General features: G+C 39.8%; 2 protein-coding genes across 2 annotated transcripts; both read right to left on the reverse strand.

Moving 5' to 3' along the window:
• Positions 1–1,199: 1,199 nt before the first annotated feature.
• On the reverse strand, positions 1,200–4,388 carry LOC107098985 (cyclic GMP-AMP synthase-like). The gene is made up of 5 exons (XM_015396901.1): positions 3,600–4,388; positions 3,317–3,530; positions 2,851–3,108; positions 2,317–2,416; positions 1,200–1,707 (listed from the first exon to the last, which is right to left on the reverse strand). The coding sequence occupies exons 1-5, from the start codon at positions 4,356–4,358 to the stop codon at positions 1,362–1,364; spliced, it is 1,677 nt and encodes a 558-aa protein (XP_015252387.1). The 5' UTR covers positions 4,359–4,388; the 3' UTR covers positions 1,200–1,361.
• Positions 4,389–4,692: 304 nt separating this feature from the next.
• On the reverse strand, positions 4,693–11,884 carry LOC107098978 (elongation factor 1-alpha 1-like). Its single transcript, XM_015396893.1, has 8 exons — positions 11,790–11,884; positions 7,572–7,753; positions 7,253–7,432; positions 6,859–7,155; positions 6,467–6,617; positions 6,077–6,333; positions 5,609–5,843; positions 4,693–5,496 (listed from the first exon to the last, which is right to left on the reverse strand). Exons 2-8 carry the CDS (start codon positions 7,713–7,715, stop codon positions 5,372–5,374), a joined length of 1,389 nt encoding a protein of 462 aa, XP_015252379.1. The 5' UTR covers positions 7,716–7,753; positions 11,790–11,884; the 3' UTR covers positions 4,693–5,371.
• Between the last annotated feature and the right edge of the window lie 3,336 nt (positions 11,885–15,220).

Raw genomic sequence — 15,220 nt, forward strand, 5'->3', positions numbered from 1 at the left:
AAACAATATAAACATGTAGAAACACAAAAAAATAAGATTATTAAAGAGAAAAATGTGATGGGGAGGTTGAGGATGAAAAGTAATAATAAAAACACAAAAATATAGAAGATAACACAGTTTTCTTCATCAGCCACCCTACATAGAATTTATTAGTCGAATGGCTGTTGGTATAAAAGAATTTGCATAGCGGCTTATTTTAAGTGAGGCATTACAAAACGTTGCCTGAAGCAACAAAGAGAATTCTTTTTTTGAGAACATCTTTAGCTTTTTTTTTTTATTTGTTCATTAAAACCTACCAATGATAACTGGACTGACTGAAAAAGACTTTAGTGTTCTCAAAAGGTTCATCCTTTTCTTGAGCTTTTTTCCGCAACAGCTGGTTGTTGAAAATTATTTCAAGATACTAATAAGAGGAGACCTACTTGATGGCTTCAGTATGCATAATGCTCTCTGTGACCAAATCGTTTTTTATGTCTCAAATCAAAAAGGAGTCCTTTGTTTTTTAACTTTTGACTTAAAGACATTTCTGTCACACTAAGAAATAAAATCAGAGTGCTGTCCTGTGTTCTGATTCTGAACTGCTAAGAAGAAATAACTATTCAGTGTCATCTTAAAGTTTAACAAGATACCTGTGTGCTTTTAGATTCATTTCTGTACAAAATATAAAGAAAAGGAGATCAACCACAACCCTAGGTGAACCTGTTGATACAGAGACACAATCTGACAACGCCTCTCTGCTCTCTTATAGACAAAAAAAAATCTAAAATCCTTAAGACAAGATGGTGAGAAATTAAATTAATTTAAAAACCTCTAACTCAAAAGATGTGGTTGCATCTCCTTTGTCTAAAGTGTCTAAGTATGGTATTTTTCAATATACTATAATCTAACGCATTGGCTTGTATAGCCACTGCTGAGAGCCGTTGTAGAGCTAAAGAGCCACTTGCAGCTCCAGAGCTACAGGTTGCAGAACCCTACCCTCGCTGGTCTGGGTACCACGATCGTACTGATGCTGACCAGCCCATTACCGGGTAAGCTGCATGGGTAAGCCGAAGAACATTCAGGCTCAGTTACACGTCTAAAACAAAAAGACCTCCCAGAAAGTTAGAAAACAAAAAAAACCCCGACAAGTTCTTTCTTGTAAAAAAATGACGGAATTTAGGTAACATAAGAAAAAAACAGCAAATCTTCAAACATTTACAATTCTTTTAAATAGTTAAAGTGTTTGTTTATTAAAAACTTCAAGTTTTGAAAACTTCAAACCACAGGTCATCCTCTTAGTTTTTTTTTAAAATTATTATTCAAGTACAATAATGTGAAAAAATAAAACAAAAAGCAAAATTCCAACAATCCTCAGGTCTAACTTAATTAGCAAGATCCTTCACAAAGATGGGAAAACCATTTTCCCGTTGCTCCTTGATGGAGTCAGACAGATTTTTGCACACATTTTTCCCTATTCCAGAGAGCAGGTTCTGACTGGGGATGAAGAAGTTGGCGAGTATACCTCCTCTCAGGTGGCCTTCAAAGTCCTGAAGGAGCTGGTCAAAGCAGCGGCTGAGATCTGATGCCCTCCATTCGCTGTCTTTAGCTCTGGAGCAGCAGGCATGTAGAAACACAGTCTTGGCATGGTAGGAGCAGAACTTCTCAAAAGAAGGGTTGCTTTCCTTCAGCAGATGTAGAAGATGCTTGAAGAGCTTCACACAGTCTTTCCTGAATGCAGAAACAAAAAAAAATTGTGATTTCCCTCAAAATTGGCACATTTATAAAACTAGTGTTAAATTCTGGGCTGAAACAACAGTTACCTATAGATTATTGAAATAATCAACCAATTTAGTAATTGATTATTCATTAAACGGAGTATAGAGACTCCTTCGGACTTTTTTTCACAGATTATCTGTCTTTATATTACTGTCAGGGCTAGGGCTGAAATAGTTAATCGGATTAATCGTGATTATTCTATTATTAAAATAATCGTCAATAACTTAGTAATCGATTAATCATTAATTGGAGTATAGAGACTCTAAAACATGCCTTTAGCTAACAGACCAACCAACTTAGAGCAGTAATTATGTCAAGATTGTAAAAATAATATATAAACATTTTGCATTTAAGTTAAAAAAAATAAAATAAAATGTTCTCCTGTCAATATGCTTTATCCAGAACTCCACAAGTGGAAAAGCTTAGTTTAATTGAGTTTCACCTGGTTTAATTTTTAAGAAATTCTTTAAAGGAATCTTTGGCTGTCTGATTATTAATCGATTAATCAAAAAAATACTTTGTTAAATGATGGTTAGTTGCAGCCCTAGTTAAATGATCAACCTGCAGCAGCTTTCTCCCTCTCTTTCACAGCACGTCTTCTCTGATCCATGTTTCCTCATAATATCCTTCTCGATGTGAGAGAACGACACTCGCCAAGCATCTGTGAGGAAAAAAACAAAGCAGTCTATAACGTGTGGTGTTCTTTGGGTCAACCTTTTTTTATTGTGTTTCACCTATTTTTAACTTGGGTTTCTTTTCATTCTGTGAATACACTTCAAAAACAATCTAGAAATAAGTAAAAATGTTTTAAATTATAGGTATTAACCCTCAATTTAAGTAGGTAAATAAGATGATCTACCAATGGAATAAGTATTTTTAATCCTAAAAATAGATAATTAGTTAACATTCACTTGAAATAAGACAATAACAACTTATTATTTTAAATGTAAATTTTCTTATTGTCTCACTTACCTACCCAGCTCAAGAAAAATTCACTTATTTTAAGAAAAAAAGGACTTACTTAGATCTTAATTTTTTTGCAGTGCAAAAAGAAAATTCTTGTTTGGTTCCGAAGATCGGCAAAGATCTACATACCTTTGGCTTGAACCCCATTGTTTTCCACATTTCCTCTGCCTTCGTACTTTGGTACCAGGTAGTAAGGCTCTCGTTTGTACTCCTGTTTCACTTTAGTTCCAAGCCACTGGTCAATTTTAAAACCGTCACGGGTAAAATCTGGCCAACTGGATTTCACTTTGAGACAGAGAACCACGTCGAGAGAGATGGTGACTGAGCCAGACTCTGCGGTCAGGGTCACCGCAGGGCAGCCTTGTTTCTTCGGCGTCATCGTCCATGCTAAAGCAAAAAGGAGAGGAGTTAGTGCAAAGCAAAGACTTGTTTGCAATTACCTACTCAAAAAAATAATTCATGAAATGCTATATATTTGACTATTTACATCATATCACACATTCCATCAAGTCTTTTGTACTATATTTGAAAATCAAATATATTTTTAAATGCCAAAGCCAAAAGATCAAACCAGAGACCAAAGTTTGCCACTAACCTGGAAATCCTTTTACAAATGTCTTTATTTCTTTTCTAAAGTCGTTTAACATTTCGCTTGCACTTAAAATATCATCCTGCTGAAATTGTTTTAAAGGATTATTTCCACGTTTTAATCCCACGCTGTAGAAGGCTCCATCTGGCCCAAAAGGCTCAATCTTTACTCTTTCAACTGGCATTGGAAGCATGACGTCAAACTCATCTGGATCTGAAATCTGTATAAACAGGACGCAGAGATTAACATATGTTCTCTGAATCTGTAAGATTTTTAACTAGTTACTTACCTTAAGGTTTTCATAATAACTCCCTGTGCGCAGTGACTCATCCACTTCTCTGAAATGTAGGGTATCCTTTTTTAAATACTTGATTAGATTTTCTATGAATTCATTTACAACTTTAGCAGCTTCTGCTTTGTTCTTTGTCTTAATCTTCAGGTTGCTAAGAATCGACCGTAGGAGAGCGTCTCCTGACAGATCTGCTTTTCCCTTCATCCTCTGCCCGGGTTTCACAGCACATGCCTTATTGTTTGACTCTTCAGCAGCCTTTTTGTTTTTCTTTTCCGGTTCTCTCTTAATCTTTGCCTTCTCCGGCTCTTCGCCCTCCTTCTTTGCTGAGATCTTTGAGCATGTCTGAAATTCTGCATTAGCGCGCGCTTTTGGTTTAGTGGCATCTATAGAAGGCGCTTTGAACTCCTTCGTCAGCTTTGTAGCAGCTTTGATCTCCAGCTGGGATTTCAGATGATCCTCTGGAGGTTTTTTCACCGACCCAGACCTGCTGGAACAGGTTTTGGTCTGACTGCTTTCTGGCGGGATCCGCTGTTCCTTAATACTCTCCCTTGTTGATTGTCTGGTTACCTTTTCTTTAGTAGCTTTCTCCACAGACGGCTTCTTCTCAGCATGGTTTGATTTCTGTTCATCCTGTGCCTTTACTGTTTTCTGCTTCTCTTCATTAAACCCTCTTCGTTGCACCGGAGGTGCACATTTCATTTCTTTAAGTCGCGATTCAGGACTCCTTGCCTTACGAGGTTTTTCTCTCACACTCATGATGAAGAAATGAGAGAAGTGAAACCATGTGGCTGAACATATATTCGAGCAACATTTCCTGTTACACGCCCTCACCATATTTGGCAGTCTGCCCTCCAGCTCATTCAGGTTAAATAGGAGTCCTTTATTTTCTCACAGATAAGATATCTGATGCCATCTATAAAGTAGAGGAATTACAATGTTACTATAAATAAACAGAAAAAAAGGTTGTCCTTATTCCACAACAACAGCAACACCTTGTGGAAACAAGCTTGAACTGTAGGACTATAAAGACTCAGATACTAATCAAACACACGGACATAGTATTGCCAGACAAATGCACACTTTGGTTGAAAGATGTTTAATGTTGCTAAGAGGCTGGTGCCATCTCACAATAAGGTGCAGTAGCTTATGCCAAATTCAGTATTCTTCAGTGAAAGTGCAAAATTATCAATCAAAGTGCTTCAGGAGACAAATGCTTTGAGTTCCTTCACAAGGAACTTTACAAAAATCAAACCTTTTATAAGTGGCGTTTAAAGCTTAAATACAACAGATGTTCCACTGATACACGACTGAGAAGAACAGTTCTAACTAACTTGTTTAAACTCTCACCACTGGTAGATATAGAGCAGCATGTAGGTGCCACCACTTGAAGCAGAAACACACATAGACTGAGGACCTACAGAGGTATCAATGGTAAGGAATGGTAAGATTTACAGTGGAAGTCTATATTGTTCAGTCACAGAAAGGTATTACCATGAACTCAAACGACAGCTCACAATGAATACCGTTTATGTTTTAACTTCTTGTTACCGCATGTGACGGGACGGTAGTCTGAGCACAGAGATGGATTGCGGCAATATGTTGATTCAAAGATCAAACTTTTTTTTTTTTTTCCTTCGAATGCTTTTGCGATGCATTGTGATGATCAACCAGTCTTTGATTATTAAGTTGAAGTGGCCAATCGTAAGATGGAGTTGGATGCGGGACGTCCTGCCTTGGGAGACCGTTTGGTCGGCAGAGCAGCACAACATTCATTTGTTCCTCTGGGCCTTCTGGGCAGACTTGGTGATTTTACCGGTGGTAGATAATTTCTTCTCCACGCCCTTTATCACTCCTACAGCCACGGTCTGACGCATATCACGCACCGCAAAACGGCCTGCCAAGGGAATTTAGGGCAAAAGTTGAACAGGAAAACTTAACCCCGGTGTACTTGTTAGTTCTGATGAGACATTGAAGTAGTCAAACAAACCCCTTACAGCTGAACTTACCCAATGGAGGATACTCAGAGAAGCTCTCAACACACATTGGTTTGCCAGGAATCATATCAACGATGGCAGCATCTCCAGATTTGAGAGATTTAGGGTTGTCCTCCAGCTTCTTGCCAGAGCGGCGGTCAATCTTTTCTTTAAGCTCTGCAAACTTGCAGGCAATATGGGCAGTGTGGCAGTCCAACACAGGAGCATAACCAGCACTGATCTGGCCAGGATGGTTGAGGATGATCACCTAGAAAAGCAAAGTGGATTTCCTGTAAATAATCCTGTGTGACTTTCTGTTTATATCAGAGAGGTTTTTTCCTTTGGGATTTATGGACAAAAAAAGAACAGCACAATGCTCATCATTGTGACTCATTGAGATACTTGTAGAAATATGCTCTTTGATTATACTTTGATGCTAGAAATACTTCTGGAAGGACAGTTTAGTATTCATTTCTATAAAAAGATTTTTGTAGCTTTTACCTGAGCTGTGAAGTTGGCAGCTTCCTGCGGAGGATCATTCTTGCTATCTCCAGCCACGTTGCCACGACGAATGTCCTTCACCGACACATTCTTCACATTGAAGCCCACGTTGTCGCCTGGTAGGGCCTCCGACAGTGCCTCATGGTGCATCTCCACGGATTTTACCTCAGTGGTCACGTTAACAGGCGCAAATGTCACCACCATGCCAGGCTTTAGTATTCCCGTTTCCACTCGACCTACAGGCACAGTTCCAATACCTGAGGAAAAGGGACAAGCATGGTAAAAACAATATAAATGATTCAGTCTAGGCCTTCAGAAAATATAAAGATGCCCTTCCTGCTCATGTTCTAACACCGTCTTGATCTGGAAATTTAGAAGTGTGATACATGCCTCCAATTTTGTAGACATCCTGCAGTGGAAGACGTAGAGGTTTGTCCGTCGGACGGGTTGGGGGCTGAATAGCATCCAGGGCCTCTAGTAGTGTGGTCCCTGATGCACTACCTTCCTTCCTATTAATCTTCCATCCCTTAAACCATGTCATCTACAAAGAAAAATAACAGAGCTTAAAGAAAATATTTTTTTGCAGATAATAAGCAACACTTTATAAAGTTTTAGCCACCAGGGGCACTAAACCTGTAATGTCTGGGTTTAGCACTCCTGACAGCAACTGACAATGCTGCACTGTAGCAAAATTAAACCATCTCCCTCTCCCTCTCCATTTTGGAATCTATTCTACTGCTGTGATGCTGCTAACTTTGTCAACGAGTAAATAACACACTTACGTTTGGGCTCGGCTCAAGCATATTGTCTCCATTCCAACCCGAGATGGGCACAAAGGCGACAGTGTCTGGGTTGTAGCCAATCTTCTTGATATAGGTGCTCACTTCCTTCACAATCTCCTCGTACCGCTTCTGGCTGTAGTTTGGCTCGGTTGAGTCCATCTTGTTGATCCCCACGATGAGCTGCTTCACTCCGAGCGTGTAAGCCAATAGAGCGTGCTCTCGAGTTTGACCATTCTTGGAAATGCCCGCTTCGAACTCTCCCACACCTGCTGCTACGATCAGCACTGCACAGTCGGCCTAAGGATGTTAAAAAAATAAAGAATATGGACTGTACCAATGAGTGAAATCTGCACTAAAAAGGTGGAGGTGGACAAACTAAAGGGATCATCCAGACCTGGGAAGTACCAGTGATCATGTTCTTGATGAAATCCCTGTGACCTGGAGCATCTATGATGGTAACATAGTACTTGCTGGTCTCAAACTTCCAAAGAGAGATGTCAATAGTAATGCCACGCTCCCTCTCTGCCTTCAGCTTGTCAAGCACCCAGGCGTACTTAAATGAACCTTTTCCCATCTGTAAAAAAAATAAAAACATCCTCTTTTAAACACGTGACTTAAGATTTAAAATAAGAATATTATTGAATTCTTTAGGGTGAGATCATAAAATCAAAGGCATTTGCAGATTATTCTCTTGCTGTCACCATCTGTTTTACCTCAGCGGCTTCCTTCTCAAACTTCTCAATAGTTCTCTTGTCAATGCCTCCGCACTTGTAGATGAGGTGTCCTGTAGTGGTGGACTTGCCAGAGTCCACATGGCCGATCACCACGATGTTGATATGAAGCTTCTCTTTTCCCATGATGACCACAGTTGGGTGAAGTCACCGGTCTGCTAAAGCTGCATTTAATTCAGAACAGAAAGAAATTTAATAAATTAAAACTTCTGTGTGAGACAGTTTATGTAAGACTTCAGCAAAACTGAATATGTTTCAGTAGTTCACTTCAAAAAGTAAACATATGTCAGATATGATACATTCATTAGACAGGAAAGTATGAGACTCCTCGATGACTTATGAGACTAGTTTTCGAAAAGTCTGCATTTGTCATCTTTAAAGTAGGTCTATTGATTAAAATACTCATAACAGTATTGTTTTTGTTAGTTTATTATTAATACTTAAACATTAAAATGTTAATTTAGTTAGGGTATTTTACATGAGGGCATCAGAGTCGCTTGTTCCAGAGATGGTAAATTACATCTGCATGGGAACGTCAAATCACCCTGTAGGGGTGTCCAATAAAGTGGCTATTGGTTGCCATGTCTCTCCCTAGCCCCTATTTAGCAAAGCCTCTGGTAGAAAGTAGTGTTGCAACGATACCAATGCCAGTATTGGGATGGGCCCCGATCCAGCACTAAAATGGTGGTATCGGTATCAGCAAGTGCCAACAAATAGGGCACCGATACCATTTTGAGAGCCAAAATGTATTCTTTTCTTTTTGTTATTCAACTATTGTCATCCATTCCAGGTAGGCAATGAAAAGTTCTACTGGATTCACTTTGAATTAGTCTTTTTCCTGCTTTACAAAGGTAGGCAGCAGCTTGACAAAGCCATGATGGCAATTATTTTACATCCAAGTAGTATGCAGTTCTTCATATATACACATACCACACAATTTCAAACAGATGGTATGGTATCGGCCAATACTGCACAGCCAGGTATCGGTATCAGTCATCCGCGCAACATTAGTAGAAAGTACAGGTATTTGTGCTAAAAAATTAAGTGATTACAAGTAAAAAGTCCAAGTAAAGTACAGATACTAAAATAGCTACTTAAATACAGTATTTGTATTTGTTATTTATTCTTAGTATTTGACCTCTATAGAGTGAATGTATATTACTGGAAAGCTTCCAAGTCCAGATATTATATAAAGAACTTTGCAATATGCTGGTGTCGGTCCGCTCTGTTGGATCAAGTATAACAAATTTACAGGTATTTCCGATTATTTCACACTACTAGTTTTAGGTTGCAGCAGAATGTGACACCAACCCATAGTTGCAATAGTACCAGTGCCTGCAATAATGACTTTGCTAACACTGTGCCTTACTGGAAAACAAACTATCCTGACCTAAAACCCCAAAGAGAATCAATGGAGGATTATTAAAAGGAAGATGTAACGAGAAGAGCTGAAGGTGGCTATTGAAGCAAGCTGGCCTTCCATAAAACGGCAGCAGGGCCTGAGTATGGTCATCTTACCACACAACTTTAAAGCAGTAATTTTAATAATGCAGAATAAAAAAAATTGTCTTGTAAAATATTTAAATTGACAAGGATTTTTTATTTTATTTCTTGTACACCATAGTTATTACAATTATAAATAAACCCTTGAAATTAACTCATATTTGTTGTCTTCCACTTTCAACTGAGTCATGGAGGCTCCCCAGACACATCCTCCAAATCCTCTAGGAAAAACCTGAGGCATTTCAAGGGCAGCCAAGAGACATAGGACTGACGTGCTCAGGGTCGTTCCCTGGGCCTCCCAACATCTCCCTTCTTAGGGAGGCATCCAGGGAGCATCTGTGACCGATGTCTCAGCTACCTTAGCTGACTCCTCTCAATCTGGAGGAGTGGCTCTAATCTGAGTCTGTCTCAGATTGCTGAGTTCCTCACCCTATGTCTAAGGGAGAGCCCAGCCATCATGCAGATGAAGCCGGCCGTTTTTAACCAGGATCTCATTCTTTTGGTCATGATCCAGATGTCACGGCCATAGGTGGGGGTAGGAATGTAGACTGATCGGTATAAATAAAGACCTTCACCTTTTAGGTCAGCTTTCCCTTTACAACAACAGATTATTGGTTCCTCTGTCAATTCTGCTCCATTCTCCCCTCAGTCAAGACCGGGACCCCAGATACTTCAACTCGTTTTTTTCTTATACCTCATCCAAAAATAGTTAGGTTATCCTGAGCTATTTTCTGTATTTCTGTTGCTGTGTTTGGGCTGCTGGATCACATAGGGACCGCTTTTCCTCATTCTGATTCATTTTATCTCTATTCTCTCAATCTGCAGTATTTTTCAAATTGCACTCATAACTTTATGTTCTCTCTGTTTTTTCTCATCATAGTAGCTTCGTCTGGTCTGTCCCTGTTCGGCTGTAACTTCATCCTGGATAGAAATATCAGCATTGCTGCTGCCATCAGTATCTTCCTTTATATATATTGGAGCTTGGTCTGTTTCCAGGGTAGTCCTGTTTATTTTATTGTGAATAGCAGAATTGGCTTGGAGCTCGTGTGCCTGGCTGTCTGTCTTTTGTGGAAGGGGCCACCTGTGGAGCTAGTTAACAGTTACCTTTCGCAACTCTGCTCCTTTTTTATGCCTGCTTCTGACTCCTTGAAGCCCAGTCGGCCTCAGCATATGGCTGCTCATACTGAGCCTGCTTGTGCTGGAGGTTTCTTACTGTTAAAAGGCAGTATTTTCCCTCCTCTTGCTGCATGCATACTTTGTGTCAGGGATTGCTGAAGAGTCAACAATAAAATGGAAGCAAAGTTTGTCGCTGCAGGCTTATCTAGCAGGAGCATGTCTTCCAACTCAGTGAGAGAGTGGATGCAATCAACTGGTTTTTCAAAACAATCTGACAGTATTGTCTCTGTAAGGTTCCTTAAGATTACACGTGTTGTTATTTGGTGCTATAGAAATAAACTGAACTGGATTGAGGCAGGAGCTCTCCTTAGACCTGAGAAGGACAAGCCACCTTTTCCATTCAAGAACAATGGCCTTGGAGTTGGATGACCTTAAACTTCATCACATACAGGTTTCAGTCAGCTGCAACCTCTCTGCATATCCTGAAATTATTTCCACTGACCAGACTCCCTCAGGCTCCTGGCTGAGCGGGAACAGAGAACAGCTCCTTCCAGAGTCCAACATGCACCTTGAAACTTCACTGAGGTATATGTAGAAGCTTCACTTCTTGGTTTGAAGTAGAAGATCCAGGGTAAATCCACTCGTGGCCCATAGCATGACTAATTGAGATGTAGCCTACTTGTAATTGATAGACAAACAATTAACTGTAGGTTTCTCAAGCAAACAAAAAAGCAGCTCAGTAGTCATCAGTTTTCTGTTTATTGTTTTAATCAGAGCTCTTAACACAAATAGTTTATCTCCCAACACAAAACGCCCCTCCCCTCCCTCTCTTTGACCTTACATCAATCCTCACCCCTACTCTCATCTTTTTATATACAGCTTGTTGTGAACCTATCAGAGTTTACCAGCTAATAGTGAACTGGCATGGTCCCGCTCCCTCCAAACCTGAATCCACCATTTTGTCCTATCCATCCTCTGACAGTGCATAGCAGCCATTTCTCTGAGTCTGCAGCTCTCTGCATAAACACTATTGCAGAATAGTCTTAAATAACTAGAGAGCTGTGCTGATTGTCACCTGATAGTATTTCCTTCACGCACTGCAAAGTTTGCCTTTAATTATTCATGCAGAGCGTCATGAAAGTCTGTGTAATTGAAATGCTCCCATAGCAGAGATGCATAGAGATATGATTCTATCCAGACAGGTTTCAGTGGGCTCAGTCCCAGGACAGCTGCCACTTCTGTGTTCAACTGATCCCTCAGAAATGACGTCACACCGCCTGCCGCAGTGCGCATCAGCTCATAAAAGCCGCTCAAACTGCGCAAAAAAGCCCCTCCACTGCGCTAAAACTAATGTGTGAGGGAATTAGTGGTAAAGTCGACCCTCCGCCATGTTCTGTCATCTGCCTGCTCACTGGGTGCGTTTTTAATACCAGCAACCTGCCTCCTGCACTGGATCGCTTCAGAAAACAAGCAAAACACACGACGCTGGTTAAAAATAAAAAAAAAAAGCCTCAAAGAGATCCTCATCCAGAACTAAAACCAGACTCTCCTCCTTTTAGTTCTGGATGTGGTGCGTCGTACCTGAGAGCTGGTCGGTGTCAGGTTGGGCTGCAGGAGCTGAGAGGCTGCAGAGAGACGCTGATCCGTTTATAGCTGTCAGGACAGGCGGGGGGAGGATTGCGTAACTGCGCACAACAGCAGCCCAGCATCCCAGAGAGGAAAACTGCTCCTTAACCACTTAATAATAGAATTATTGACTTCCATTTATAACTTTAAACAATGAAATGTAGAAAATGTGATTTACACAGCAATCTGACTGATAACTGAATGCTGCAGGTGGTGTTCCTCTCTCCAGACGCTTTGTTGGATTACCATTAACCCAGACGTCCTTTAGGCTTATCTACTGCGCCTGCCTGCTAATTAAAAATACATAAAACAAAAAAGAAACTAAAAGAAGCTAAAAGCTATAAATCTAACTGTTTGACTTTCAAAAAGACACATATTCCATTTTATATAATTAAATGGTCATGGGAGGTTCTAGAAAGGGGCTAATTGGGGCCAGTGCCCCTGCAGACAGGGCCCTTCTCAGGTTAGTTTGCTTGATTTCAGTGCCTAGGGGGCGCTGTTTATTTGCCTATATCCCCTAAGGTAGCAGTAGATTCTACTCTAGTATTCCAAAAAAGTTAAAGAAAAACATTCCACTGGACTTTGTTTCCAAGTTTGAAGACGTTTCGTTTCCCATCAAGGAAACTTTTTCTATTCAAAATGTCAGAAATAGCGTTGAGTTCGAGGCTTTATGGAGTGAACCAAAAACAACACCTTGTTTTGGCTCAGAAAACATGTTAATTGAACCGAAAGGACGGGTCTGCCCCTAAGGAATGGGCAGTCAATTGGGTTCTTTGTTAGCCTGCAGTACCCATTGCCTGTCTATGTCTCTGAAAGGGGGGTCATTAGGGGGAATTGTTGGCCTGGTTTAAACAGGCCAGATGTTCTGCTCCCCTGTATAGGGGTGGGGGTTGGGATGATACCAGGAAGGAACTATTTAAGACATTGAAGTATCTTTGTGCTCATTGTTCTCTGAACATTTCACAGTACTTTTTTTTTTATTTTGCCACAAACTCTATAAGATTTAAAACAGGAATTTAACAGGACCATTCTAGAATAAATGATCTATGCCTTGAATTCAACTGTTTAAATTATAAACAACAATGTGTCCACCTGTCGACTCTGACCAGCCTCCCTATCCGAGGTGATGCATTCCCACAGCATGACAGTGCCAGATGTGTTGTCATCAGGGCTAGTGATATCATCTTTTTCTATTTTTGCATGTTTCCTTTTTTGATGAAGGATCAAACAATGCGATGAGATATGGTTTTACAACCTGAACCTAATTTAAACGTCTCTGTTTGTACCTTGATGTCCTTTTATTAAACTTTACTATTAGAAGACCTGACATTAGAGCGGGTAAAATAAGGTTTGAAATTTTAACATCTTCTTTTTACCAGTAATCGACGAAAATAAATTAGAGAAAATGAAACATCACATAAAGTTATGGGATAAAATTGGAGTAATGCATGGAGTGAGTGACTAAGCGCATCAAATGCTAAGGAGGTCTCCTGTTTGTAGAAACTAGTCTCATGCTTTACTCAGGTATTATTTTAACCCCATTCTTGGGATTTTTTCATGCTTTAAACACATTTTATTTAAGAATTTCCTAGCAGTGAGACACCATGATGTTTCACCAGTAAGGTTCCCTTTTCATTTTGAGGAGAATGATTCCTCCTCCAAACATGAGTTCAGGGACATCTTAAAGGGTTCAACTCTGGCCTTATAGGCCAGATTAAATTCGCCAAGTGTTTCTCTAACTAGTCCAAACCTGCTGGAAACGTTATAAACTTCCACATGATCTTTCTGCAGCAGTGAAGACTTGCAGAGTATTGGTAAGTGTGAGTAGATGACATTGCAGGTAAATGTGTTACTTCTTGTCCTCATAGAAAAAAAAGAACCTTAGCTTGCTGGATGATTGATTCATTTTATGCATCTGTCAGAAATATTGTGAGAGTTTATAATGACATACTGGTAATGATTTAACCTTCCATATTATGGCTATGGCCTAAAAGCCGTTTAAAATGGCTTTAATTAAGTTCAGAAAATTGTCATTTTTATTAGTAAAGATATTTGTTGTTGCTCTTAGTTTTACAGGCCATACATTATTAATCAAGCTGCTTTTGATTTGCAAATAGCATTAGGAATGCTTTATAAATCCTGAATATTTCAGTTTGTTAGTAACAAGTCAATCATTTTTTTTTACTCTAAACTTAGTTTATGGATATCTGACCAGGATTTCTTTGTCTGTTGACCTCTTTCATCTTATTCTAATGGTTCCTTAGAAGTATTTAAAATGAAAAAAACATTGTAATCAGTAATATTTCTAACCCAAGTGTATAGACATAAAAAACAAGCAGAGTGTATTTGTAGTGCCAGGTTGGAATGTCCCTATTTTATGGTTTTGTTATTGTAAAATAATAAAAACTTAAATCCATTGTATGATGCTCTGTTCACTAATTTATTTGTGGTGGTCTTCGACAGTGGTTCCCAAACCTTTCTTGCTGGTTGTAGATATTACAATGAAATAAACCGGGCAGTGTAGAAGCTCTGTTGCCCTGCAGCAAGAAAGTTCTGGGTTCGAATTCTGGCCCGGGGTCTTTCTGGATGGAGTCTGCATGCGTGGGGTCTCTCCTGGTACTCCGGCTTCCTCCCACAGTGCAAAAACCTGTCTGTTCGGTTGACTGGCTTCTCTATATTGTCCTTAGGTGGCACCGGCCCCACAACCACCCTAACAAGAACTAAAGGCCGGAACAAAACAAATCTGATTTTGCATCCGATCCAACAGAAAATCATGTCGGACGGGGTTGTCGCGTTAAGAGCTCATTCAATGTCATTCGGGATGATCGCACCCGACACGCTTTTACACAAGGGGACTTGCGTAGGTCCGACTGAGATAGACCACAGGTCTATTTTAGTTGGACTACGCAGCAATTCATCTGCAGTTTCATTGGTCTTACAGGAACAGAGATGCGGTTACAAAGTAAAACACATTTTCTTTGGGGGAAAATACAAAATAATATGTTAATCGCATTGGAAAAGAGTCAGATTTGGAGTCACGTATATAGTAAGCAGGACAGACTCCTGCAAAATCAGTGAATGAAACATTAAATACTTCGCCCATCAGCAGGGCAGGAAAGTGATAAAGTAGTGACCCACTGCTTAGACCTCATTGTCTTTTTAATATATGAAAATTCTCTGTTGGTGTTTTAGATGCTGCATGCCTGTAAGTGGGGTTTTGCTATATGCAATGTTCTGTTGTTGTTTTTTTTTTTATCTAACTTTCATGTGTCAAAGGTAAATATGGGAAACTGTTATAATTTGTGTGGCATAGACTGAAATAAATAAAAATAATCTGTTCTCTTTCGAAGTCAGTGTGACATGGAAAAAAATCGGATCAGAGATTA

Source organism: Cyprinodon variegatus, unplaced genomic scaffold, assembly GCF_000732505.1.
Source record: "Cyprinodon variegatus isolate N-32 unplaced genomic scaffold, C_variegatus-1.0 Scaffold829, whole genome shotgun sequence".
NCBI lineage: Eukaryota > Metazoa > Chordata > Actinopteri > Cyprinodontiformes > Cyprinodontidae > Cyprinodon > Cyprinodon variegatus.

Bases quoted from the DNA above. Each gene is read 5' to 3' on its own strand.
- LOC107098985 (XM_015396901.1), bottom strand. From the start codon at position 4,358: ATGAGTGTGAGAGAAAAACCTCGTAAGGCAAGGAGTCCTGAATCGCGA. The intron at 3,531-3,599 runs GTAAGTAACTAG...CTGTTTATACAG, and splicing joins GTTATTATGAAAACCTTAAG to ATTTCAGATCCAGATGAGTT. The intron at 3,109-3,316 runs GTTAGTGGCAAA...TTTTTGCTTTAG, and splicing joins ATTTGTAAAAGGATTTCCAG to CATGGACGATGACGCCGAAG.
- LOC107098978 (XM_015396893.1), bottom strand. From the start codon at position 7,715: ATGGGAAAAGAGAAGCTTCATATCAACATCGTGGTGATCGGCCATGTG. The intron at 7,433-7,571 runs GTAAAACAGATG...TTTTTTTTACAG, and splicing joins TTGAGAAGGAAGCCGCTGAG to ATGGGAAAAGGTTCATTTAA. The intron at 5,497-5,608 runs GTAAGTTCAGCT...TTCCCTTGGCAG, and splicing joins CTCTGAGTATCCTCCATTGG to GCCGTTTTGCGGTGCGTGAT.